We start from the raw sequence: 26,037 nt of genomic DNA, 5'->3' as shown, positions 1-26,037 counted from the left end.
GAGCAGAAGTAGAGGCCGTGGCTGTGGGGCGGCTGTCAGATCCCTGGGTGCGTTATTATTCTGGAGAAAGCTTGGCTTGACCGGGACAAAGCCGACTTTTTGATAGCTTCTAGATTTAACAGGTAATATATTGAGCAGCCACGGGTTACGGGGCACGTGACATTTCTGAGCTCTTTTCTGCCCTCTTAAAGTTATTTTTAATTGTGTTAATTCAAAATACTACATACGAATAATATTAAAAAAAAAAAAACCCTTAGGGACCTAATTAGTGCTATTAAGCTTGTAATGAAATATCATTTCCTTGCTTCAGAACTTCCGTTTCCCTCATCCCATTTGCCAGAGGTTGCAATTTCCATTTCTCCCAGTTGTTTCTTCTCCTCACTCCCCTTCCCCCATATTTCTGAAGAGTGAATACAATTATTTCTCTTTTTCTTGTTTTATTATATTATGCACTTATTTCCTGATATGACAGTTTTGGGTGTTAGCTGGGACTTCTTACCACAGAGCACACCGAGCTTTAGCTCTCTTCTGCCCCTCCCCCAATGCATGCGCTCTCCCTCTCCCACACCTTTACTGCAGTTCTATCACTATTGAAATCAACATTGCATATTTACATCATTGTGACTATGAGTATCTAAATGTGAGTCACCCCCACCATGTAGTGTGCTGTGATTATTATTGTCTTTGTTTGCCTAGGTTTCCAAGTACCTCTTACCAGTTCTTTTTCACATCTTGAGCAGAGTTCTAAAACCCTTTCAATGTGTTCAAATACAGCAATCAACTTATTAATTCCATTTCTTAAAAAGAGTTTTCTGGGGGCACCTGGGTGACTCAGTCAGTTAAGGGTCTGCCTTTGGCTCAGGCCATGATCTCAGGGTCCTGGGATCAAGCCCCTCACTGGGCTCCCTCCTCAGCAGGGAGCTTGCTTCTCCCCCTGCCCCTACCCCCTGCTCATGCTCTCTCTCACTGTGTTTTGTGCATTCTCAAATAAATAATCAAAATCTTTTTTTTTTTTTTTTTCCGGAGTGTTCCTCTGACCAACCCCAGGGCTGGCTGCACACCTCTCATTTCAGTCTTCCAGCTAGCTCCAGCTTGGGAATCCCCCTCACCTTGCTCCCATGTCTGTGGACCCCATGTCTTCCCTGCTGTTAGTTCATGTGGGTAGGTATAGATTGTTAAAAACCTCCCATGCCTGGAAATGCCTTTTACTCTATTTTTATCGAGCATTTGGCTCAGTATAGAATTCAGAGTTGTGAGTAGTGAGTGCTCTACTGTTTTCAAGGATTCAGTGTTGTTTCAAGAAGTCTAAAGTCCTTTTTATTCTTGATCCTTTGAATGGAACCCATGAAAGTTTCTCTCTGGTTGTTTTTAGGGTTTTCTCCTTGTCCCTGGTGGTCTGAAATTTCACAATAACAACCCTCATAATGGGACTTTTCCCACCTGTTGTGCTGAATGCCTTTCCAATATGGACAGTGGAGCACCCTGGTTCTGAGAAAGTTCCTTACATTTTTTTCTTTGATGATCATCTTTAAAAAAAAAAATTAATTAATTAATTAAGTTTGACAGAGAGAAAGAGGGAGTGAAAGCAGGAACACAAGCAAGGGGAGGGAGAGAGAGAGAACCAGTCTTCCTGTGGAACTGGGGGCCCGACATGGGCCTCGATTCCAGGACCCTGAGATCATGACCCAAGCCAAAGGCAGATGCTTAAAGACTGAGCCACCCAGATGCCCCTCTTTGATACATTTTCTTCACTAAATATTCCCTATTCTTCCTCTCTGAAACTTCGGTCAGTTGGCTGTTTTAACTCCGCTAATTTTTCTTCTCTTAACTTTAATTTTTGTTCTGCTCGGGAGAATTTTCATCTTCTTTCTTCTAACCCTCTACAGGATCCTTTTTAAATTTCTGCTTTCGTATTTTAATTTTTTAAAAATGTTACTTACGTCTTCTGTTGGAGGCGCCTATTCATATTTCATGAATGCTTTCCTTAGCTCTCTGGGGAAATTAGTCATGGGATTTTTAAAACTTTTCTCTTGTTTCTTGTATTGTCTTTGTTTCTTCCAAGTTCCCTTTTCCCTATTCATTTGATTGGGTGTATTTATTTAATATTAAATACCTTCCTGGAGGCACCTGGGTGGCTCAGTGGGTTGAGGCCTCTGCCTTCAGCTCGGGTCGTCGTCCCAGGGTCCTGGGATCGAGCCCCTCCTCGGGCTCTTTGCTCAGCAGGGAGCCTGCTTCCTCCTCTCTCTCTGTCTGCCTCTCTGCCTACTTGTGATCTCCGTCTGTCAAATAAATAAATAAAATCTTTAATTTAAAAAAAAAGGCTTTCCTGAAATGTCTGGTGATTCGAGGCTGACTCTTCATATTTAATAGTGAAATACTAAAAAGTTAACTGAGTGTTCTACCAGCCAATAGGCTTTAAACTTGGATGACTAGGCAGCGACTTGGCCGTTTCATTTCGAGACCCTGAAATGCCAGTGTCTAAATGTCTTTTCACTTGGCCAGGCCAGTTTAGGTGGAGAGGAATCCTTCAGTCTCCTGCCGAGGGGACATAGACTTGACCACCAGTGATCCTGGAGCTGGGGAGGTGGGGGTAGTGGAGGTGGGGCTTTGAGATCTCTCTTTTCAGGGTACAGACTTTCACCTGACAGTGTTCCTCCTCCCTCCTACTCTTCCTGGTATCCTTGAGTCTAGTGCTTCTCTGGTCCCACTTCTTCAGAAGATGAATTTCTCTGCTGTGGCCCAAATAGGGAAGGGGTAGTCACTTGGCTGTGGAATTTAGGAGGGGATCTGAGGGTTTATCCATTTGTTATATAGACATATAATAATTTTCCTATTTTTAATTTCTTCCTCACCTCTGCCTCTAGAGTAAGTTAGCAACTCCAGTTCCTGGGCCTTTCTGGGGTTCTGTGGCTCACCTGAGCTTACCATTTGTTGGTACCCCCTCTGCAGACTGCTAGGGTTTAGCTTTCTGCTTTGTCCATTACTGCCCCTCCTTGACATGTCACTTACGGGATATTTGATGTTTTTCATCTATTGTCTTTGCTTCCATTTCCTTCGTCATTAGGGATTTGTACTTTTATTTAATTTTTTCTAAGATTTTATTTATTTATTTATTTGACAGAGATATAGAGCACAAGTAGGCAGACAGGCAGGCAGAGGCAGAGAGAGAAGCAGGCTCCCTGCTGAGCAAGGACCCCCCCCCCCTTCCTACCATGGGGGACTCGATCCCAGGACCCTGAGATCATGACCCAGGCCAAAGGCAGAGGCTTAACTGACTGAACCACCCAGGCATCCCGGATTTGTACTTTTAATTTTAAACATTTTAATTTTAGTATAGTTAATATACAGTGTTATATTAGTTTCAGGTGTATAATATAGTGGTTCAGCACTTCTATATATGACCCAGTACTCAACACAAGAGCCTACCTTAATCCCCATAACTTATTTTACCCATCCTCCCTCCCAACCTCCCCTCTGGTGACCATCACTTTGTTCTCTGTAGTCAAGAGTCTGTTTCTTGGCTTCTCCCTCTTTTTTTCCTTTGCTCATTTGTTTCTTAAATTCCACACAATGAGTGAAAGCATATGGTATTTTTCTTTCTCTGACTTATTTCACTTAGCATAATACTCTCTAGCTTCATCCGTGTCATTGCAAACGTCAAGAGTTTGTTCTTTTTTATGGCTTAGTAATATTCCATTGTGTGTGTGTGTACACACTACCTCTTCTTCATCCATTCATCAATCACTTGGACACTTGGGCTGTTTCCATATTTTGGCTATTGTATATCGTGCTGCTATAAACATTGGGGGGCAGTGCATGTATCCCTTTGAATTAGTGTTTTCATATTTTGGGGGTAAATACCCAGTACTGCGATTGCTGGATCATAGGGTAGTTCTATTTTTAACAATTTGAGGGACCTCCATACTGTTTTCTACAGTGGCTATACCAGTTCTTAAGGATTTATACTTTAGGGGCACCTGGGTGGCTCAGTGGGTTAAGCCTCTGCCTTCGGCTCAGGTCATGGTCCCAGGGTCCTGGGATCGAGCCCCGAATCAGGCTCTCTGCTCGGCAGGGGCCCAGCTTCTCCCCCTCTCTGCCTGCCTCTCTGCCTACTTATGATTTTTCTCTGTCCAATAAATAAAAAAAATCTTTTTTAAAAAAGGATTTATACTTTAAAAAATCTGTTCACTCTCATGTTAGGTTTTGAGAGGAAACAGAGATAAACTTATACTGTCTGGCATATTTAATTAGAACTAAGCTTTCCCTCCAAGGCTCTACATTGATGTCGCTATGGAAGTAAAGTCTGTAAGTAAAACTAGAAGGACATTTGCTCATTGTTTCTCTTCTCTATAGCTGTGACTTACCAACTGTGGCTGATTTTTCATGTACTTCTGACCATTCTTTCTCCTTTCAGGGAAAGGTAAACCCCTAATCTGAGTTGACTGACTGCTGTGAGGATGAAGTCATTGTTCTACAGCAAGGGAATTGTTGGAGTAGGCAAAGCTTGCCCTCTCTTGCTTTCCCCATTACTTATTTTGAAGGGAGAGGGTTCCGGATTAAGGAGGGACCATATTCCTTTGCCCTGTTCTGCATTCGCATCTAGCTTTCCAGATATGGCCACACTGCGCGGGTCGGTGGCTACGGATCAGTAGGAACACGTAGTAGCTTCCGATCTGCCATTGGGGCGGGGGGGAGGCTCAGCAGGCTGGAGACACATTTTTAACCCTCTATCAAGCTTCTCTGGGAGATGTCACTCATTTAGGTGGGTGAGAGGAACTGCACCGGCTCTCCATTTATCTCACCTGCAGGTGGTAGAGATTTGGGCTACAACTGTGAGTGCACCACAGTGCTTCTTGGCTTCCGTGAACTTTGTCAAGCATTAATCCTGCAGTCTTATCCTCTCTCCCAGCTGCATCAGGGCTCCTTTAGCAAGCTAACTGTCTTTCTTACCCCCTTGTCAGAAACGTGTGCTGTCAACAATGGAGGCTGTGATCGCACCTGTAAGGATACTTCGACAGGTGTTCATTGCAGTTGTCCTGTGGGATTCACACTCCAGTTGGATGGGAAGACCTGTAAAGGTAGCCTGTGCTTCTCCAAGCTGCTAATGTGTGGGGATAAAGGCAGCTCATCCCCTCCATACCTCCAGAGAGACTCCAGAAAGCTTATGATTCATTTCGGTGGAAGCTTTTCTTCCCTCGGCTAGTGGAAGATTATAATTGAGTAAGCTTAATTAGAGCCAACTTAATTACACTAACTGTTGAGAAGGTCAGCTTCTGCAAACATCAGATAACACAGGCAGCGGCCTTATTAGAAAAAAGGCAGAAGTTTAAGAAAACATTCATTTGCAAGTGATAATATCACATCTCATAAATAACAGCCTAGAGATTATTATAGAAATAACAGCCAAGATTTTTATCCAGAGAACTTAATGAATAGCTGTACAATTAACTTTTACTGATGAATAGAGACCTCAGTGACCTGCTAGTATTTCATGGGCAAGAGTACAAAGGCTTAGTTCTTTAACATGATACAAAGCAGATAACCAGTTACCAGATGAAACTGAGAGAAGATAGGATTAATTTGAGTATCAGGAATCATTTAAAAGCTTTGAGGCTACTTGATCATCATATAATTTGCCCAAACAAATGTCCTAATTCCTTACAACTTTAATCATTAATCTGGAATGGAAAGTATACCGAAGGGAGCCCCCTTATCTCAAGAGAGCTGTGCAAGGATGAGAACTTAACAGGACATTACCATTCTTTTCCCATAACTTGTTTCCTTAATGCTAGCCAAGGGTAACACAAGTCAGAATTCTTGAGGGGCTGAGGCACTTGCTTTTCCCAGTTGGTTCAGCCAAACAAGAAAACATGTGTAAGATTGAAAACATGAGCAAATACCCTTCCATGCTTTCACGGATCTGTTTCTGTAGCAGAGAGGAATGAAGCACGCACACAGTAGCACGTCAGGGATTTGGGGAAAGGCAGATCCATTTCGCTCTCTGATTTGCCCATGCTTGCCTGTTACAGATATCGATGAGTGCCAGAGCCGCAATGGAGGTTGCGATCATTTCTGCAAAAACACCGTGGGCAGTTTTGACTGCAGCTGCAAAAAGGGATTTAAATTATTAACAGATGAGAAGTCTTGCCAAGGTATGTGCTGAAACGTAGCCGGGCTGTGCAATGCCCGCTGGTCAGAGCTGAGAAGACGAAACCCCACACTGGCAGAGACTGGCTTTTTGGGCTTCTGGACGGAGTCATTAATCTAACCTCCAGCCCATGCTTCACTTATTTCATCTGTTGGTAGAATAAAAACACTGATGTAGCTCACAAGTGTATTTTGGACATTAAGCTGTTAATGATTAGAGAACACCTCAAAGCATCCATCTGGTGTGATTACAGCAGAGCTCGCTGCCAGAAATGGCATGGATCACAGAGCGTAAACAGGTTTGCATTAGGGTGTTGAGATTATGAATAATTTTTGTCTTGTAAATTTTCCTTTAGTTTTGTGGATTTTATGACAAAACTTGGTGGCAAAAATATGTAGGTTCTGTTAACATACCTTACTTTTTCCTAGCGAAAAGTTGGGGTCAACCCATAATCAAGGTCATGTACCGGTTGGTCTCTTCCTTATAGCCCTTGTTTTAATGACCAACCAGCCTTTGAGGCCTGGGAGAGGGAGGGAGGGGACTGAGTGGAGGCAGTGCTGGTTGGTCTTCGGGCAGTGTTACAGACCTCCTCTTAGATGCATTGCTCCCACACAAGGGGTGTCAAGGAACCATCTTTAGGGAGCAGTTGTTGTTATTGATAACTCTTTGGGGGTGGTGGTAACTCTTTGGTGTGTTGGATGCGAGGCGTGATTGATATTTTCAGATGAACACCTTTTATGCCTCATGGATATACAGGAAGCTGCTCTCAGGAAAGATGTGCTGTCATGTAGTCTTGTTTCATTTCTGGGAATAAGAACAACCTGAATTATTTTGTTAGAAATCCCAGAATTAAAATCAGAAAATAATATTTACTCTCACTTCAAGTAATAAAAATGTAACATTACCCTTTTTTAAAATCTTACAGTGTGTGACTTAGGTTTCTCTGTTCTTTTTTCTCTTTCTTTTAATACATAATTTTCAGGCAGTTCAAGTATAGCCCCATTTAAATTCAACAAGTTCATTCTAGATGACTATTGCATGGCTTTCTTTCATTGTACTTGGAAAGCAAATTTGATGTTCCACATAATGTTTCAGAATGTATAGAGCCAGAAATACTGTTTAAGCTGAGTAAACATATTAAAAAGAAATTAGAAAAGTGATCTCATTATTTTTGGCAAAGCAACAGCCCGTCATTTGCAGCCAAAGCCAGCTACTGAACAAGTCCACTTTCTCAACAACTGGCTGATGTTAATAACAGAATTCATAGAGAAACATCAATTACTAGGAAAGAAATGGACTTTTTCTTATTTTTCACTGATTGGTCTTGGTAGAAAGAATATTTTCACAAAACAGATTTACTGAAGAAACTGCCAGGATTTCTGGGAAAAGCTAGTGATGAAGAGGTTTTGTAAGAATTTGCCCTTTTTAATTTCATTTCTTCATCCCTCCAGTTCCTTCCAAATGTTTGTTTTTTATTAACATAGTTTCTTATGGCACATTTGATGTTGAAAAAGAGATCTAGCTCTGGGATAGTTGGCTTCCACGGAGCTCTGCACTGGTCCTGGGTTATCCATTTGGAGATGCAAGTCGTAACTCTGTTAAAACTCTCCAAAGAGTTGAGGAAGTGAAACACTGAAATTCTAGTTTACGGGAAAGATGTGAGGACCAGACCAGGGAAGAAGAGATGATTAGACTGACAAAGGCAGCCTCCTAAGGACCCCAGCCAGAGCCAGCGATGCCTCCACCTTGGACCAGGACAGGAGGGGCTCTGTGGGACTGAACCATGGCAGAAGAACAAAGCCAAGGGATTGGCCAACAGGATCCAGTTTGGAGCTTAATCACCAAATTTTAGTGTCTGTGATAGAAAATCACTGAGGATGTTAGCATTCATGCATTCTTTTAGTGCAGAGGACATTAAAACCCAGTTGGCCTCTTGGGGCCCAAAGACTAATTCTGGAAAGATAAGAATAGGATTTATTTCCAACCCCCAACTGTTTTCTCCTTTCCATTTGCTATAGCTCATATCATCAGTACTGTTGCTTTACCAATAGTGATGTAACAACAGTAATGCATGGGTTAGCTTATCATTTGCAAACCCTTTTAAGGAAGGTTATCTCATTTAGATTCATTTAAATATTTTAAATTACTCATCCCTGCAGATAAGCATGGGATAGAGAGAGGCCAACTGAGCTTAAAGGCAACTGCAATTTACAACAGAATTTAGAAATAAGGATTCTGATTGTGAGTATACTTACTGTAGACTGCTCAACATTTTCTGTAACACAAGTGAGCAGGAGAACTGATGGACACTTTTAAAATTCTGTTTATGTTGTTTTTCTTGTTGGTCAGTGAGTGGAGTTATAGACCTGTTCTTTGTACTCACCCCTCAGCGTTGGTTTCAGCTCCCCTCTCCCTTTGACAATTACAGATGTGGATGAATGCTCTTTGGATAGGACCTGTGACCACAGCTGCCTCAACCACCCCGGAACATTCACATGTGCTTGCAACAAAGGGTACACCCTCTATGGCTTCACCCACTGCGGAGGTGAGCAGAGGGTCTAGAGGCAGGGGAGGTTGGTCCTGCCGGGGAGCCAGGCCTACCTCCCACAGTTTCCCCAGGTCCCGGTCAAGTTTCCCGTAGTGGGGAATGAGTGGGACATTTTAGTACAGCAGTAGTGAGTTCATCAATTCAAGGGAAGCATCTGCTAAGGGCTTAAAAACATTGATCCCTTTAACATGTTCCATTACAGAGCAGAGAGAAGAACTGAGCTAATCAACTGTGAAGTCTTTATTGACTTTATTGATGTAGTATATTCAGACCGTGGGAGGATCTCTCAGGAGCTGATACCCTGTCTGTTGGAACTTCCCCATGAATCATAAAGTCACAGTCCTCAGAGAGACTTGGCAGGGCATTGACCATTTCCACAGCCTTGCTGTGCCCAGGAACCAGCTGAGTAGCCTGTTTCAAGATCTGAGCTGATCTTGGAGCTGGAAGTGGACCATCAACTCCATCTGTCTGTGCTGTGCCCATGTAGCCCTGTGTTCTGATGTCATCTGTCCTGATGCTCATGTAGACTATGGCAAAAATCGGATTTGACCTCAAATGACTCCCACCCTGCCCCCCATGATCATCAGGTTCATTCAACGATCTTTGAGAATACAGTTTCAGATTCTGATTCAGAATGGCTATGGCTTCCATGGTGATCCTGAGTATCCAAATGTTTAACCCGGGGTTTAAATACTTCCTGCCCAATTCTTGTACCCTGTGCTTAAGAAGAATTGGATAGCAGGAATTTGGTGTAGAAAACATCATCTCTCCTTCTTTCTAATATATCCTTGGCATGGCTACACACATCCTCTTCTAGTCCATCAGGAAACCCCAAGGATGTGTGGCCTGAATACGGATGTGTGTCTGGGTTTTGGGTGGAGCTGCCTTCCAACCTGGACTTGGTCTTGGGTAGATGCGGATTAAAGCAAGTAATTTCCCTTCTCTATAATTCAACTACTGAATATGAACTGTCCAATGAGGAGTCCTAACTCTGTCCCCCTTAGCATGTAGCCCAGGAGGATGGTAGAACTTCACATTGGAGGCCTGTGCAGTGTTTGAGTTTGGACGCGTGGAAGTGGAGTGTGTCCCCTTCTGAGCATCCTTAATGGGGGAAAGGTTTGGTCCAGAATGGAACTTGAGACCATCCTGGTGAAGCGCGTGCCAGGAGACCCACAGAGTGGGGAGTGGGGTCAGCTGGGGCCCAGTGCACATCCTGAAGGCAGCTAGCACCTTCCCTTGGGTTAATGGATTTCAACCCTGTGACTTCCCTGCTGCTCCTTCCTCAGGGGAGGAATGGCACCAGCCTGGTCCTCCACAGGCTGCTGTGACAGGAGAGTGTTTTGTTCTGTAGACACTGATGAGTGCAGCGTCAACAACGGGGGCTGTCAGCAGGTGTGTGTGAACACAGTGGGCAGCTATGAATGCCGATGCCACTCCACGTACAAGCTCCACTGGAATAAAAAAGACTGTGTGGGTAAGGGGTCCCCCGTCTCTCAGTCCACAGGCAGCTCTGCCCCCCTGGGGCCCGGAGTGCACCCGCCCTCATCTGCCCCTGATGCTTCTTCCCTCAGTGGCAGCAGCCATTCTTGAAATAGTTCAAAAACAGGAGATACTTTACAGGCTCGTCAGTGTTTCCGTCTGTGCTTCTGTGTAGGTTGGAATCCCTTCTGTTTTCCTGCATGGGAAAAAAAAGAGCATGCAAGTAGCTTCTTTACCTTGGAGGGAAATAGTGCCCTGTGTCTTGAGTTCTGTGCTGGATATCAGCCCTCCCTTCTTTCCTTGGGGCCTTGGGTATCTGGGACTCACCTGGAAGTGTCCTCTTTCTGTAAGTGTCTGCTTTTTGTCCTGTCCAGAGGTGAAGGGGGTCCTGCCCACTAGCGTATCACCCTATGTGTCCCTGCATTGCGGTAAGAGTGGCGGAGGAGACAGGTGCTTCCTCAGATGTCACTCGGGCATTCACCTCTCTTCAGGTGAGTGGGTCCCAGTCCCCCGGGCAAGTCTTTGTGCCAGGGCCAGGCCTTCCTGGCCGTTAGGTGTTTGATGCCCTCAAAGAGTTTCCAGGTCTTTGGCCAGCTGCCGCTTGACCATCGGGGAGGCTCATGCTTTGAGACCCCATATGCTGGGCATTTGTCTGTGGTTTCTGTGGCATGGGGGGCGGGAAGCGAATATATCTGCTACCAGGAGAGACTGTAACCTTGCTTACATGTTGACAACCCACATTCTGTCTGTCAGGACTGCAAGAGGCCTACTCTGTCGCCTGTGGCTCTTCCTCTTCTCTCAGGAGCAAACAGCAAAAATCAAATGACTCAGCTTTCGGGGGTAATTACCAAATCTGCGTGTTCTCTCTGGGGTTCACTGTGTTAAAAGGGCTTCGTTCTTAGGGTGCTGTTCTTGGGCATTGGCTTTATTTTCTTTTCTCTTAATCTCCTCAGTGCTGCGAGCACATTACAGGCTGTTCTTGTCCGCAGCCTTGGAGCCTGAAAACTGACTCACCACGTAACAGATATTTACCAAGTGTCCACTGTGTGCTCGGAGGCTCTGTGTTCAGCCCTGGTGGGTCATCCTGTTGGGCAGAGGCCCACAGAGCTCTGGGATCAGGAGACTCAGGTCCCCCAAACTCCCTGTACCTCAAAGGCCCAGCAGGCAGGGTGTGCCTGGAGCACATGGCATTGGTGGAGGTAGACATAGGCATGACGGGGCAAACATTCTGTCCAGAGAAACAGTCCCAAACCCTTTCTGTTTGTCAGAAGACATAGAATGAAATGTAAAGACTTAAAGTAGCCTTATCCTCCCAGATTTAGAGATCTCTGTGATTACATCATGAGGACATCAATGAGGAAATTATTCTTTTTTTTTTTTTTAAGATTTTATTTATTTATTTGAGAGAGAGAGAGAGCCCAAGCAGAGTGAGGGTCAGGGGGAGAAGCAGCTGAGCAGGAAGCCTGATGTGGGACTCAATCCCAGGACTCCAGGATCATGACCTGAACCTAAGGCAGACACTCAACTGACGGAGCCACCCAGGTGCCCCTGATTCTTGCTTGATGTCCATATTACATATATGAGCAGAGCTAGAGACCCGAACCATGATAATAATACTCAAATATATTGATCGAGCAGTTAAAATATACCAGCCACTGTATTACAGGACTGAGCTGATTTAATCCACACTGCAGTGCTCAGGGAAATGTTACTATTCTTCTCATTAATCAGATGAAGAACCTGAGGTTCAGAAAGGTAGAATAATGTACCCAGAGTGACTCAGATAGGACACAGTGGAGTTGGGCAAACTGATAGTTACTAGTTATTCAGTTCTTACTGTGTGCCAGACAGTAGGCTAAGCTATTCTTTTTTTTGCATCATCTTATCTAATCCTCATAGTAATATAGGTACCTTAATGTAAATAACTCAATTTTGTCTGTTTTACAGAGGAGGAAACTGAGACTTAGGGAGTTTTAGTAACTTGCTTAAGTTCTCATCACAAGTCAATAAGCTAGTGTGTGAGTCCTGAGCTTTGGCTCCAGAACTTGACATATACTTAAGACTGATTGTGGGGGGAGAGCAGAATTTTGCACACAAGGCCCTCAAAGGGGGACCTTTGCTGCCCCCCAGAGCCCAGACATCTTAGCCGCATTTGTTGAGTGCCATACTTGTCTACTCCCTCAAACTTCTCCTCCCCAGGAAAGCCTTCTCCAGGAGAATCTGCCCTCCACCATTTCCCTCAGCAATCGTGTCCAAATTCAAACTAGGGGATTCTGGTCTTCTTTCTCAGGAAGGCACAAAAGTGACCTCATAGTTCATTTCAGTGTTGAGGTTGTTTGGGGCCCTCTCTTTATTATATTTGAGCACTGGATTCATCTCAGGTGGACGAACAAGGGTAACTCTTAGGAGGCTCCTGGCATTCCCAGCCTCAGGGTCATGAGCCAAATCTTTTGTGGTCTCAGGAGAAGAGAGCGGCTCAGGATATGCAGAATGTGGTGGGACCCAGCCTTGGGATAGCTCACCATTATCCACCCCATCCGCGTCTTTCCATTCCTTTGCCTCTGAAGGTAACATCTCTCACTTGTTTCTTTCTGAAGATGTCGCCACCATCAGGACAAGTGTAACCTTTAAACTAAATGAAGGCAAGTGTAGTTTGAAAAAGGCTGAGCTGTTTCCCGAGGGTCTGCGACCAGCACTACCAGGTATGGAATCAGATAGCTGGTGTAGGGAGCTTGCTTGCATGTTGGGAAAGGGGCCTGTAACATGCCGAGCCCTTCAGATGGGAACTAACAGTTCAGCATCTCCAGGGACTATCCCCACAGGAGGAAGAGGAGCCTAGCCTAGCACCCCTGTAGAGCTCTGGACTTACACTTCAGGGCTTCCTTTACCAGGCACACACGGTGAGCCCTGGAGAAACCCAAGGTCACAGCAATCAGTAAGGGCTTTAAGATGATTGGCAGTTTGTGACTGTATTGGGTTAAATGTTTTAGATCTCAGAGTTTGCTTGGAATATAAGCCAAAGAAATGAGAAAGATTTGGTTCAGATCTCTGATGAACAAGGATGTGATATCCAGCTTTCCTGCTGGATCCAGGCTTTGGAGGCAGTGACTCCATTGGCTTCAGCAGAACGAACACCATCCAAGTAGAACTGGCCTTGTAGAGGAGAGCAGAACCCAACACTCCTCTCCCCCCAGCTCACATTTCCAGTATTATTTTGTAAAATAATTTTAGAGATTAAAAAAATCATGACTCATGTCTTAGGGCTGCTTCTTTCCCCAGTGTGCCATCACATAAATCATACAAATAAATATGAGGCTCACTGTAGTCACTTATGACTGCATATTTTAAGAAACTGAGATGAATTTTGGTACCTCCATTTGATGGAATATTATACAGCTATTAATTGTGTGGGGTTTTTTTTAAAGCTTTTATTTATTTATTTGACAGACAGAGATCACAAGTAGGCAGAGAGGCAGGCAGAGAGAGAGAGAGAGGAGGAAACAGGCTCCCTGCTGAGCAGAGAGCCCGATGCGGGACTTGATCCCAGGACCCTGAGATCATGACCTGAGCCGAAGGCAGCGGCTTAACCCACTGAGCCACCCAGGCGCCCTAATTGTGTGTTTTTAAAGAATGTTTATTGACATAGGAAAATGTTCTTACAATATAATGAGAGTGAGATTTTGTATGTTTAATACACCCAGACTGTGTTAGAAAAAGTGTGAGTAAAAGAAAAAGAAAGGAAGCTGACCATATCATTATAGTAGTTATAGCTCACTGGGGAGATGACAGTAAATTTTCATTTTTTTCTTAAGGATTTTCCAAATTCTCCACAGTGAGCATTTACTTTATTTATTTATTTTAATTATCTTATTTTATTTATTTATTCTATAAATATATTTATATATTTATGTTTATTTGATATTATTTATATTTATCATTATATATTTTATATAACATAAATATATTTATATATTATTAATTAATTTTAAAATATTTATTTATTTGAGGGGGGAGAGGGAGAGGGAGAGAGACTCTCAAGCAGACACCCCACTGATCATGGAGCCCAGTGTGGGCCTTGATCCCATGACCCTAAGATTATGACCGAAATCAAGAGTCAGCTGCTCAATGAACTGAATCACCCAGGTGCCCCAGAATTGATGCTTTTAGATCACAGGAAAAAAGCATTATTTAAAAATAGTCTTGGTCTTTCATCTCCTTAATGGTATCGTACTATGTTAATTTCTCAGTGTTGATAAATGGACACGATAATGTAAGATGTTAGCATGGGGGGGAACTTAAAGAGTATATGGGAACTCTCAGTTCTATCTAAGTGACTTTGCTGAAAATCTAAACTTATTTCAAAATAAAAAGTTTGAAAATATAGATTTGGGAAAATTCAAAGAGAGGAAGTTTCAAAGTATCTGTTTAGTTTGAGGTTTGAAGTTAGCCTTTTGAAAAGGTAAGGGGACTTTTCCGAGAGTAGGGTGGGGTAGGATTAATTTGCCCCCTCCTTCCTTTGGCTCCTGATGACTTATTGCTTTGAACAGCCTTGTCATGTTGAAGAGGAACGTGATACAGATGACACCTCAGTTGAATAAAGAGTTTAAACTAGAGACAGGTCAGTTGTGTGGATGATACATAGAAGTGCTCTTTGGTTTGGATTCACAGTCATTAGTTAAAAGATCCACTGGAAGCGGAGATAGGGGGAGAGACGGCCAGAGTCTGGAATGGGGATGTGCAGAGCCCTGCCTTATGCAACACTTCCTCCCATCCTAGATGCCTTCATGATACTCTTTGATTTCCTAGATGCCTTCTGCCGTATATGCTCCTGGTTATTCCAAAATGAGACATCACTGTTAATGTGCTTTCCTGCTTCCCTTTGGGTTGGAATTACTCCAAGCTCAGTTTGCCTGAAAGCAGGAGTTGGTTTCCTTTCCACTTTTGTGCTCATTCCCTGTTCAAAGCCTCAGCTCCTGCTTGGTACTTCACAGTCTGGCTCTAAGGAAACCAACCGTGAGAACACAAGCACACCTTAGCAGACCATCAGTTAGGACTGCAAGGCAACCCCACATCCTGTTTTCCACATAGGGGGCTGGTCAGTTGCACACATCCAGCATTCATCCATGCAAATCATTCTTGAGAGCTAAATTGTTAAGTTATATAGGAGGCTCTTCAAAATTAAAATATCACTGTGCTCCAAGCTGAGGCTTACAGCGTCTTGGCATCTGGAGTTAATCACTTTGTCCCTTGAGAGTCGTTTTAATGAAATGTTTACTGAGCTCTAGCGAATGTTCAACCGAGTGCTTTGCCAGGATCTGGCTTCCGATCATTTTGTTTCTTCATACAGAGAAGCACAGCTCAGTAAAAGAGAGCTTCCGCTATGCAAACCTTACATGCAGCTCCAGCAAGCACGTCCCGGGAGCCCCTGGCCGCCCAAGCACCACTAAGGAAATGTTTATCACTGTTGAGTTTGAACTTGAAACTAACCAAAAGGAGGTGACAGGTTGGTTTGAAAACAGTCTTTGGTGCCAGGCTTCTCCCAGCTTGCTCCTTGTTCCTTTGCCTTTCACTTTTCATCATTCTTTGGGGGGGGGGGGGCGGGGGCGGGGGAAGTAATGCAACCATTGAAGTATCTCCTGTTTTTTTGTTTTGTTTTTTCTTTTTCACTCCCAAACTAAACTGAATTAGTTTGGAACCTCATTGTATCATCTGTTTCCTAAAAACTCAAAGATTCCATTTTGGTCAACCAATTTCTGTTTGAATCAAATGCTGCCCAGCCTGCAAGGTGCCCAGCCCCGGGTCTCCCCCATTCTGTCCTCAGGGAGCTGCGGGTGTTGCTGGTGGGTCCTGCAGTGGGTCTGGACGTCCTCACTGCTTTAGCCTGACCTCCTCGCCCACAGCCATCCCTCTTATTTCCATAGCTTCTTGTGACCTGAGCTGTATCGTCAAACGAACAGAGAAGCGGCTCCGGAAAGCCATCCGTGCACTCCGGAAGGCTGCCAACAGGGAGCAGTTTCACCTCCAGCTCTCAGGCATGGACCTGGAAGAGGCAAAAAAGTCTCCCAGGACACCTGAACACCGAGTGCAGTCCTGTGGAGTGGGTCAAGGCCGCGCAGGAAACCAATGTGGTGAGTGACCGGCTGGCCAGGATATTCTTGCCAATGGAACTGTCGTGAGCTCTGTAAAGACTCGGGGTCACCAAAAGTGTGGCCCATTCTCCCTGTCTGGGCTCACTCCGGAGAACGCTGTGGGCATCCACTGTCATTCAGGAACACCATGTTGGGGCCTATTGTGTCTGCTGGACCAGGAGCTCCCTACTGCCTAGCACAGTGTCTGGCTTGTGGTGGGCCCTTAATAAACATTTTCCAGATTGAAGAATGGGAAGGAAGAGGTAGGGTGATGAGAAGAGGGAGTGCTGACCTTAAGGGATCTGAGGGACAGTGGTCTTTAGAGCACTGTGGTCCTGGGCAGGGGCAGGACTATAGGTGTGAGGCACCCATGAGCCTTCTGCATGCCCCACTGTCAGTTCCCATCATTTCCCTCTGGCCCAGCTGCTGGCAGACTTGAACAGTCTCCTGTCCATATTTTTGTGCAGAGGCAAGTCTTGGAGGCCACTTGGCAGCCTTATGTGATCTCTGAGCTTCAGCCCAAGACTACTGGTAGTAACAGTACCATATATGGGTGTGTGTGTGTGTGTGTGTGCATGCATGTGTGTGTACGCATGTGTGTTTCAGAATTAAGTTTGAGACGCGGCATTTGAACAATGCCAGCTCATGAAGTTCTAGGCAAGGGGAACCTGGGCAAGACATTCTAGGATGGTCAGTCTTGAGACTTGTTTGTTCTGGGCATTTATGGGAGGTTCTACCTTTGTAGGCAATCCCTTTATAGTCTCACTTTTTAATAATCCTGGTAATGATTTCTTGAGTTTTCATCTGACACAAGTACAACATTAAGATGGTACCTGCATTGTCCCATTCAACCCAAATGGTCATCTTTCTAGGCTCGTGTTATTAACTCCACTTAACAGATGAAGCGGAGCTCAGAGGGCTACAGGTTCTTTTGCTCTAGATCACACTGACGATCTGACTCCAAAGCCTGGGCTCTGGACCCAAGTAAGGTGCGTTTGGGTAACCAGCCCCCTCCAGAATAAATTGATGTCCTTTCTCAAGCGTCATTAGAAGGCCCTAGAAGTGAGGCTTGAGCTAAGGAGTAATAAGCCTGTGTTTCTGAAGAAGCAAAGCTGAGCCCAAGGCACTCATTCAGGAGACTTGTCAGCAATAATCCCCTAGCCCAAATCTGTTGCTTTGCCAAACTGTAGTAAAAATCAAGTGTAAAATCAAGTGTAATTGTCCACCAGGGGCTGGTTCTCAAATAGTCTTGACTTTTATTCTAGCTGACTCTCTTTAAAAGAAAAAAAAAAAAAAGAAAGAAAGAAACAACCCAGCTGGTTGGTTTGTTCTCATTTAAAATTCTAAGAGTTCCAGTTTCCATACCAAAACGGTGATGAGAGTTGGCTGTTGCTAACCTACTTTTCAGGGTGAGTTGCAGAAAGCTGTCTGGAACAGGCAGGTCAGTCTTCCCACTGGCCCCTCGGAGCTAACCTGGAGCCCCTTCCACATTTGCAGTCCTGTTAGGGAGAGGCCTTGCAGCCTTGCCAGGGAGCCTCCATGGCCAGTTAAGAAATCAGGCAAAACTAGAGTATTGCCAATACTACCATGACTGTGCTCCTGGGAAAAAGTCCCAGGAATGAGGATCAGGAGTTACTTCACAGAGGCCTCATGACCATGACAGCTTGTGAAAAGATGCTGTGGCTGTTGTGTGTGTAAATGTGTCCTGAGATGCTTGTCATGCTAAGTTAACGTGGATTGTTGCTGAGAGACAATGCGTCTTGTCTCAAGAGCTCCCTCTAGCAATGGATGACTTTTGTAGCCCCATGGAACCAGATGGCGTACACCCTGATTGCAGTGTTGAAGATTCTACCATGTAGGGAAAACAGCACAAAGAATTACCAGTGAAATTTCTTCTTCCTGCTGAAGGGAGGAGGCGTGTATAAGGAGGGGTTGCATATGTTAATTAAAAAGATGCGGTCACTGGGTGATGGGTATTAAGGGGGGCATGTGTGGTGATGAACACTGGGTGTTATACCCAACTAACCACTGAACACTACATCAAAAACTAATGATGTACTATTTGTTGGATAATTGAATTTCAATTAAAAAAAAAGAAGAAAGTTGCATTCTACACAGGATAAAAGAAAGACAAGGGCTACGGAGTGAGTAAGTGTGCAGGGGCAGGGAGTGTATCTAACATTCTTTATATTCCTGGAGTATTGACTGGTCTTAGAACCTCATAAAGACCAAGTTTACTGGTATTTTCTGAACTCTGGATGGTACATACAATGGAGCTATGCCTAAGGTAGCTCTTTTTGAAAACTATTTTTGGGGCGCCTGGGTGGCTCAGTGGGTTAAGCCTCTGCCTTCGGCTCGGGTCATGATCTCAGGGTCCTGGGATCGAGCCCCACGCCTGGCTCTCTGCTCAGCGGTGAGCCTGCTTCCCCCCTCTCTGCCTGCCTCTCTGCCTACTTGTGATCTCTCTCTCTCTGTCAAATAAATAAATAAAATCGTAAAAAAAAAAAAAAAAGAAAATTATTTTCAGTGTCGGCCAAAAGGATCCCCCCAAAGCATTTGAAGTCACTGGAAGGGCAGATGGAATGGTTACATTTTTCCTTTGAAGTATTTTTTACTTCATTTCCAGTTACCAAAATAGTGTATGTTCCAAGTGATACAGAAACGTATAGAGTGAGGGTAAAATTTCTCCTAATCCTATTCTTTGGTAAGAATCACTATCAGTGGGTTCGATGTATTTTTTTTCCATCTGTTTTCATGCACGTGTAAAAATGAGATTTTATTTATTTATTCAGTAAATATTTATTGAGCACCTACTGTGTGCCAGGTACTATTCTAGGTGCTGGGAATGCAGTAATTAAACAAAAAGGTAAAAATCTTAGGAAGAGGGAGCCAGGTTACAAACCAGTAAAGAAGGAACTATATTGTGGAGCAGATGGCAGTAAGGGCATATGAAGGGTAAGCAGGGAAGGGGACTAGAAAGTAGCAGGGCAGGGAGAGGGCTGAGGAGGGATATATCCCCCCCAAATTTAGACTATGGTCGGGGACTGTGGTTGTTGCAGAGTCACTCGGAACCAGATGTGAGAGATGGAAGGAAGCAAGCTATGGGAGTATCTGGGGGAAGAGTCCAGGTGAAGGACACAGCAAGTACCAAAAGCTCTGAGGCAAGGGAAAGAAGACGAGAAAGGTAGCTGAGGGAGAGAGGGGAAGGGAGAAGGTCAGAGCAGTCGCCAGGGGCCAGATCGTGAGGGAATGGGAAGCCGGGTGAGGCCTCTGACTCTGAATCTGAGTGAGAAACAAAGCCGGTGAAGAGTTTTGAGCAGAACAGTAACAGGGTTTCTGACTTACGTCTTCAAAGAATAACTTTGGCAGCTATCAGCTTACCTATGAAGAAACCATATTTTAAAAATATGTCTCAATATGTGGGGCACCTGGGTGGCCCAGTCAGTTAAGCATCTGACCCTTGATTTCAGCTAAGCTCATGATTTCAGGGTTGTGAGATCGGGCCCCGCATTGGGCTCCACACTGGGCCTGGAGCTGCTCTGGATTCATTCTCTGTCTCTCTCTCTATCTCTTTCTCTCTCTCCCTCTTTCTCTGCCCCTCCTCCCACCTTAAAAATATATATCAATACAATTTGAATAGTGCTGGGTTTTGTCTAATGATAGAGTGGATCATGAGCATTCTTCTAATAGAGGAATTACTTTATTCCTTTTGAAGCTTCCTAGTCTGTATTTGTTCTAAGATGCTGGTATTTATTAATGACACCCCCGTGGTGAACATTTAATTAAATTATTCCTAATTTTTAAACTACAAACAATGCTTCAGTGAAGATTTTGTGTGTGTGTGCATGTGGCCAACATGTCTGAAATGTCATAGAAGTCCACTTATTGGGTCAAAGACATGTAGACTTAAAACTTTAATAGATGCTGCCAAATTATCCTGCAAAAAGACCATTCCTCTGTAGACTCCCTCCAACCTTGTAGCTGAGAGCTCATTGTCCCACATCATTGCTAACATGGGTGGCTTGCCATGGATTTTTTTTTTTTTTAGATTTTATTTATTTATTTGACAGACAGAGAGAGATCACATGTAGGCAGAGAGGCAGGTAGAGAGAGAGAGAGAAAGAGGAGGAAGCAGGCTCCATGCAGAGCAGAGAGCCCGATGTGGGGTTCAATCCCAGGACCCTGGGACCATGACCCGAGCTGAAGGCAGAGGCTTTAACCCACTGAGCCACCCAGGTGCCCTGTCATTGATATTTTTAATTTTTGCAAATCTAATAAGCAAAAATGATAGTCAAATGTTAACTTGTTTTTCTTAGATTATTTAGTAAAACTGAGTATGCTGTCATATGTCTGTGGACATTTGGTTTTCTCATTCTGAGAGTATCCACATTCTCTGCCTATTTTTCCACTGAATTGTTTTCCAATATCACTTAAAAATTAATTTTGAAGTCCCAAGTCTTGTCAAAGAACATAATCACTTCTGACCAATTAAACTCTTTTTATAATCATTTTGCATAGGAAGGTCTCATTCATTTAGCATTTAAGGACTTTGGGGATAGCCTGCTGCAGGTGACCTTTGTATCATCTGTGTTCAATTCTAGCAAGATGGAAAAAAATTAGTGATTATATTCTCTGAGGAACAAATTCCTTAATCTCCATAGTAATTCCTAAAGTCCTTTATATCTAAAGAAAAATTAATGATGACATGGATTTCTATTTTTCTTTCATAGCTATATCCCTTCATAAAGGGTGAATTATTTAAGGTCTGTACTTGCCTAAATATGTATTTTTATATTTGATTATTCTTAAAACTTGCTAAAATTTTTAGAAGACACAGCCAGGCAGCTGGCAAACCAGGAAAGCATTTTGTGCCTAGGCTCTTGAGAGAGACTGGGAGGGTTTAATTCAACTCTCAAGAGCAGTAGCTTCCATGTGAAGCAGTTGAGAAAAATTAATTCCACCAGTATATATTCAAATACCACTCTGGGCCACTCTGATCTTGGGATGAAACAGGGAGAACATAAAGGGTGGGGAGCCGGCCTGTATGGCATTCACATTCTTACAGGACATGGACAATTAAAAAGTAAAGAAAAAGGTAGTTTCAGAAGTTGTAAGTATTATGAAGATAAAAGTACAGAAAAGGACAGAGTGGAGGAGGGATTACTTCCCACAGGTGTTCAGCAAGGTTTTCAGAGCAGGTGACATTTGATCTAACTGAGAAGGAACTAGCCTTGTAAAGCTCTGATGGGGGCAGAGGGTATTCTGGCTGAGGAGGGATCAGCAGGTGCAAATGGCCTGAGGCAGGAATGAGGCAGGCATTTTCTATTTAATTTTTTCAGAATTGAGAAATTATTTGCAATCAAACAGGCAGAAATTTTCTTTTCTGTTTAAATCATGGAAGATATAAAGTCTGTATTAGCAATATAAACCAATATTAGACCAATACTTACCATACAAATGGGATAGGAAATTCTTTTGATTAAAAGAGTTTAAAAAACATAATTTAGGGAATACCTGGGTGGTTCAGTCAGTTAAGTGTCCGACTCGTGATTTCAGCACAGGTCATGATCTCAAGGTTGTGAGATAGAGCCCTGTGTGGGACGCTGTGGTTATGGAGCCTGTGTTAAGATTCTCTCTAACCTCTCCCTCTGCCCCTCCCCACCCCATTCATTCTCTTCTTTTCTCTCTCTCTTTCTTTTTTTAAAATTAATTATTTTTATTAACATATAATGTGTTATTTGCCCCAGAGGTACAGGTTTGTGAATCATCAGGCTTACACATTTCATAGCACTCACTACCTTTCTCTCTTTCTAACCCCTCCCAAAAACCCACAACAAAACAAAATATAATTTAGTAAAATGTTGACATTTATTGAGCACTTACAGTGTGTTTAGCACTGTGCTAAGCACTTTACATATATTATCTCATTTGATCCTCATTGCAAGTCTATTTTGCATCATGCCTTTTTTTAATAGATAAGAAAACTAAGGCATAAGAAGGTAAGGCGTTTTCCCAGGGTCACCCAGCAAGTAAGAGGCAGTGCCGGGGTTTCCACTCCAGATCTGTCTCAAGAGCCTGTGTTCCTAACTCTCTCAATGGGAATGCTTTCTCTTCTGGGTACAACTCCAATAGCACTTGTATGGAGAACCCTCCATGGGCCAGATTCGTGGTGGGTGCTGAGGAGACCTTTATAAATAAGACAACATCCCTCTCAGGGTGCCTGGGTGGCTCAGTGGGTTAAAGCCTCTGCCTTTGGCTCAGGTCATGATCCCAGGTCCCGGGGTCAAGCCCCACATCAGGCTCTCTGCACAGCAGGGAGCCTGCTTCCTCCTCTCTCTGCCTATTTCTCTGCCTACTTGTGATCTCCATCTGTCAAATAAATAAATTAAAAAAAAAAAAAAAAAGACAACATCCCTCTCAAGTCACACTTGGTCCTCCCAGGGAAGGGTTAGAGAAGCCTTCCCTAGAGAGAAGGAGCCTAAACTGAGTTTTGAGGGATACATAGGTGGCGCGTCCATGGAGAGAAGTATTCAGGCAGAGGAGTAGCCTTGGGGAATGTGACTGAGCAAGATGGACCCAGGAGGTGATTGATACCTCAGTACCACTAAACCTCAAGCCCAAGGGGGGATGTGATAGGCGGCTTGGTTTCTAGGAGAAGCACAGTAGGTCACGAGAGACCTTGTGTATGCTGCTAAGGAGTCTTGGCTTTAATATCTAGGTGACAAGGTGCCATGAGAGGGTTGAATCAGGGAATGGGTCAGGTTGTATTTGAAATTAGCAAAATTTCATTTACTGGATTGAGAGTTAGGACCAGAGGCAGAAAACCTAGCTTGGAAGGTTCTGAATGCTTTGCATGAGAGATGTTGAGAACATGATGACACGAGACGTGGTCTAGAATAGAGATGGACTGGATGGACTAGAAAAGAAGCAATAGATTCTAGAAATATTTAGGAGGAAATGCGAGTAGCATTTGGTGATAAATTAGATTGGGGACTTAGAAGAGGAAAGATCTGGGGTGAGCTCAGAGTTTTCTGATTTTGCCTCTGATCCATCCCTTAGTTCCCATGTGTCCCTCATCTCACCCGGCCCTGTTTCATATGCAGGAGGCATGGAGAGAAAGCCTGTGGGTTGGTTGAATGGTTGGATGAATGTGATCACTGGAGAAGAAATAATCAGAAAAGATTTATAGGAAAAGCAGGAAAAAAATAGGCTCTTGAGAGAAAGCCCAAGGAAGAAAAAAATTCAGATGCAGAAAAGGAGACTGAAGACTGAGGTTGGAATCAAAGACACCAAGAGGAGTGCCGGGAGCCATGTCAAGGAGACTCTGGAGTCAGGGAGGGAAGCAGTCATAGAAGCACTTCAGGAAGGGGAGCCTGACAGTAGGCTGGGACAGGGCTGAGACAAGGAGGAGGGAACACAGTCAAGGGAAGTCGTTGGAAGGTTATGGGAGGAATCTAGAGATGGCAAGGATCAAAGCACTCTGGTGCCGCAGGGATGGAGATTAGCCGATGGACCAAGGGAACACAGCTGCAGCATGCTGCAGCTGACTGACTGATGGAGCAGGGAGGAAAGGTCTGGAATAATAACTACAGGCTGGATTGCAAAAGTTGGAGGCTTGGTGACTGGGGGATCAGAGATGCTGTTTGCCAGAGGGGTAGAAATAACTGGGCAAGGAAGGGAAGGGAAGCAGCCCCCTTGAGCACGTTGAGTTTAAGTTGCAACAAGACTTCCAGACAGTGATGTCCACGGGCTTCTGGGAATCTAGGGAAATGACTTTATCACGTGCAGACCAAACCTCCGGTCCTGCATCTGTCCACACATACTCCACCCTGCTTCCTCTTAAAATGGATGAACAGCCCATGTTCCGACCAAGGCCAGCTCTTCTACTTGGTCTCTGGAGCCCATCTGCTTTCCTCTTCTCTAGACCATTGCTCCCGTTGTTGTCCCCCCTGACCCCTCAGCTCAGCATTCTTCCTCCCTCCTGGGTCATTGCCAACAGCACACCAACCTATCTCCTGTCTTAAAAACCAAACAGACCCTCCTTTGACTTCATGCTTCTCTCCAGATACTGCCTCATTTCTCTGACCCCCTGTAGAGCAAAATTCCTTAAAAGAGTTGTCTACACCCGCTGTATTTGCTTCCTCCCCTCCCATTTTCTCCTCCGCTCTAGCCAGTCTGGAGTTTGTGTTCCCAGCGTCTCTACTGAAACTGTTTTTCCCAAGGTTTCTAACTGCCTTTATGTTACCAAACTCAATTGCTGACTCTCATTCAAATATTGGGGATACCTTCTCCTCCTCCCAGAAACACCCTCTTCTCCCGGGGTTCAGACAGCACACTCTTCTGGTTCTCCTTTTGCCTTCTGGGCTGCTCCCTTTTTATTTCCTATGTTGATTCTCCCCTCATTTTTGATCTCTCAACACTGGGTATCCCTGGGCTCAGTCCTTCACGCTGTCCTACCTGACCTCATTCACTGCCACCACCATGCGCTGGTACACACACACTGAAAATACATTTTTTTAAAAAGATTTTATTATTTGACGGAGATCACAAGTAGGCAGAGGCAGGCAGTGGGGAGGAGGGGGGAAGCAGGGTCCCTGCTGAGCAGAGAGTCAGATGCCAGGCTTGATCCCAGGACCCCAGGATCATGACCTGAGCCGAAGGCAGAGGCTTTAACCCACTGAGCCACCCAGGCACCCCAAAGTAAAATATTTTTGAATTTATGAGCGTTTACTTATTTAAAAACTACATACTGCTTTATTGGCTAATGTATTACGTACATGATTTAAAAAGGAGGTACAGATTAAACAAAAAATTTAAAATAACTGGTTCGCATCTTTAGGTACCACATTTATAGTCTGGCAAGGTCCATTGCTAGCAGTAGAGGTTGTAAATCCATCTTTCTTTTTTTTTTTTAATAATTTTTTTTAAAAGATTTTATTTATTTAACAGACAGAGATCACAAGTAGCTGGAGAGGCAGACAGAGAGAGAGAGGAGGAAGCAGGCTCCCTGCTGAGCAGAGAGCCCAATGCGGGGCTCGATTCCAGGACCCCGGGATCATGACCTGAGCTAAAGGCAGAGGCTTTAACCCACTGAGCCACCCAGGTGCCCCTAAATCCATCTTTCAAATAACCTTTTTGTTCATTGCTGGTGTTTTGGCTCAGCTCTTGTCAGATCTGATTTCTGTTTCTGTGTTGTGATATTTAACAAAGAACTCATCCTGGAGTAAAAGTTGCATTTGCCCGGCACTTCCCTGCCCCTCACCTGGGCTTGCATTGTTGGTTGTACCTTCGGGCCAGGGTTTTTGCAGGATTTTCTCAAGTTGCTGGCTATTTTGTACCAGTTAGTTTGGTTGAAGGTGGATAATACAATCCAGAGACCTGTTCAACCAGGCAAATTACAATTCTCCATACATTGAAAAGAAGCCAAGCAGTCAGGACCTTCCCACGTCCAGAGCTGGGGAATGCCCATCCTTCTTTCCTTGGAGATCTTGTATCTTCATGTGCATCTATGCCTCACGAGATGTGGACACCATCTGACACCATACACTGAACCAGTGAACCTTTCCTTTTTTCTTATTTTTAGGTAAAAATAACTAGGCATAGCATGAAAGGCTTTGCCCACACCCAAGGGATCATTTCGTAAACCCCTGAGGTGTAGTATTCGACCTTGCAGACCCCTGGTAAAACCAATGCCTTCTCAGTATCAGCACTCGCCTGGCCAACAGGCATCTTCA

At 44.2% G+C, this 26,037-nt stretch overlaps 1 protein-coding gene across 4 annotated transcripts in view; it reads left to right on the top strand.

Moving 5' to 3' along the window:
• SCUBE2 (signal peptide, CUB domain and EGF like domain containing 2) overlaps positions 1 to 26,037 on the top strand; it is a 69,959-nt gene that overhangs the window by 24,536 nt on the left and 19,386 nt on the right. For 2 of the 4 annotated variants that reach the window (XM_082683065.1, XM_082683063.1), the window contains 9 exons: positions 4,962 to 5,078; positions 6,030 to 6,152; positions 8,577 to 8,693; positions 10,048 to 10,170; positions 10,550 to 10,666; positions 10,929 to 11,015; positions 12,743 to 12,877; positions 15,523 to 15,678; positions 16,097 to 16,303. In XM_082683065.1, coding sequence (XP_082539191.1) covers positions 4,962 to 5,078; positions 6,030 to 6,152; positions 8,577 to 8,693; positions 10,048 to 10,170; positions 10,550 to 10,666; positions 10,929 to 11,015; positions 12,743 to 12,877; positions 15,523 to 15,678; positions 16,097 to 16,303 — 1,182 coding nt within the window. The remainder of the gene's footprint in view (positions 1 to 4,961; positions 5,079 to 6,029; positions 6,153 to 8,576; positions 8,694 to 10,047; positions 10,171 to 10,549; positions 10,667 to 10,928; positions 11,016 to 12,742; positions 12,878 to 15,522; positions 15,679 to 16,096; positions 16,304 to 26,037) is intronic. The other 2 variants (XM_082683064.1, XM_082683066.1) reach the window with 2 other exon arrangements.

The sequence above is a fragment of the Mustela nivalis genome, assembly GCF_964662115.1.
Source record: "Mustela nivalis genome assembly, chromosome: 9".
NCBI lineage: Eukaryota > Metazoa > Chordata > Mammalia > Carnivora > Mustelidae > Mustela > Mustela nivalis.
The sequence above is the reverse complement of the archived record's forward strand: the minus strand, read 5'-3'. Positions and strand labels throughout refer to the sequence as shown.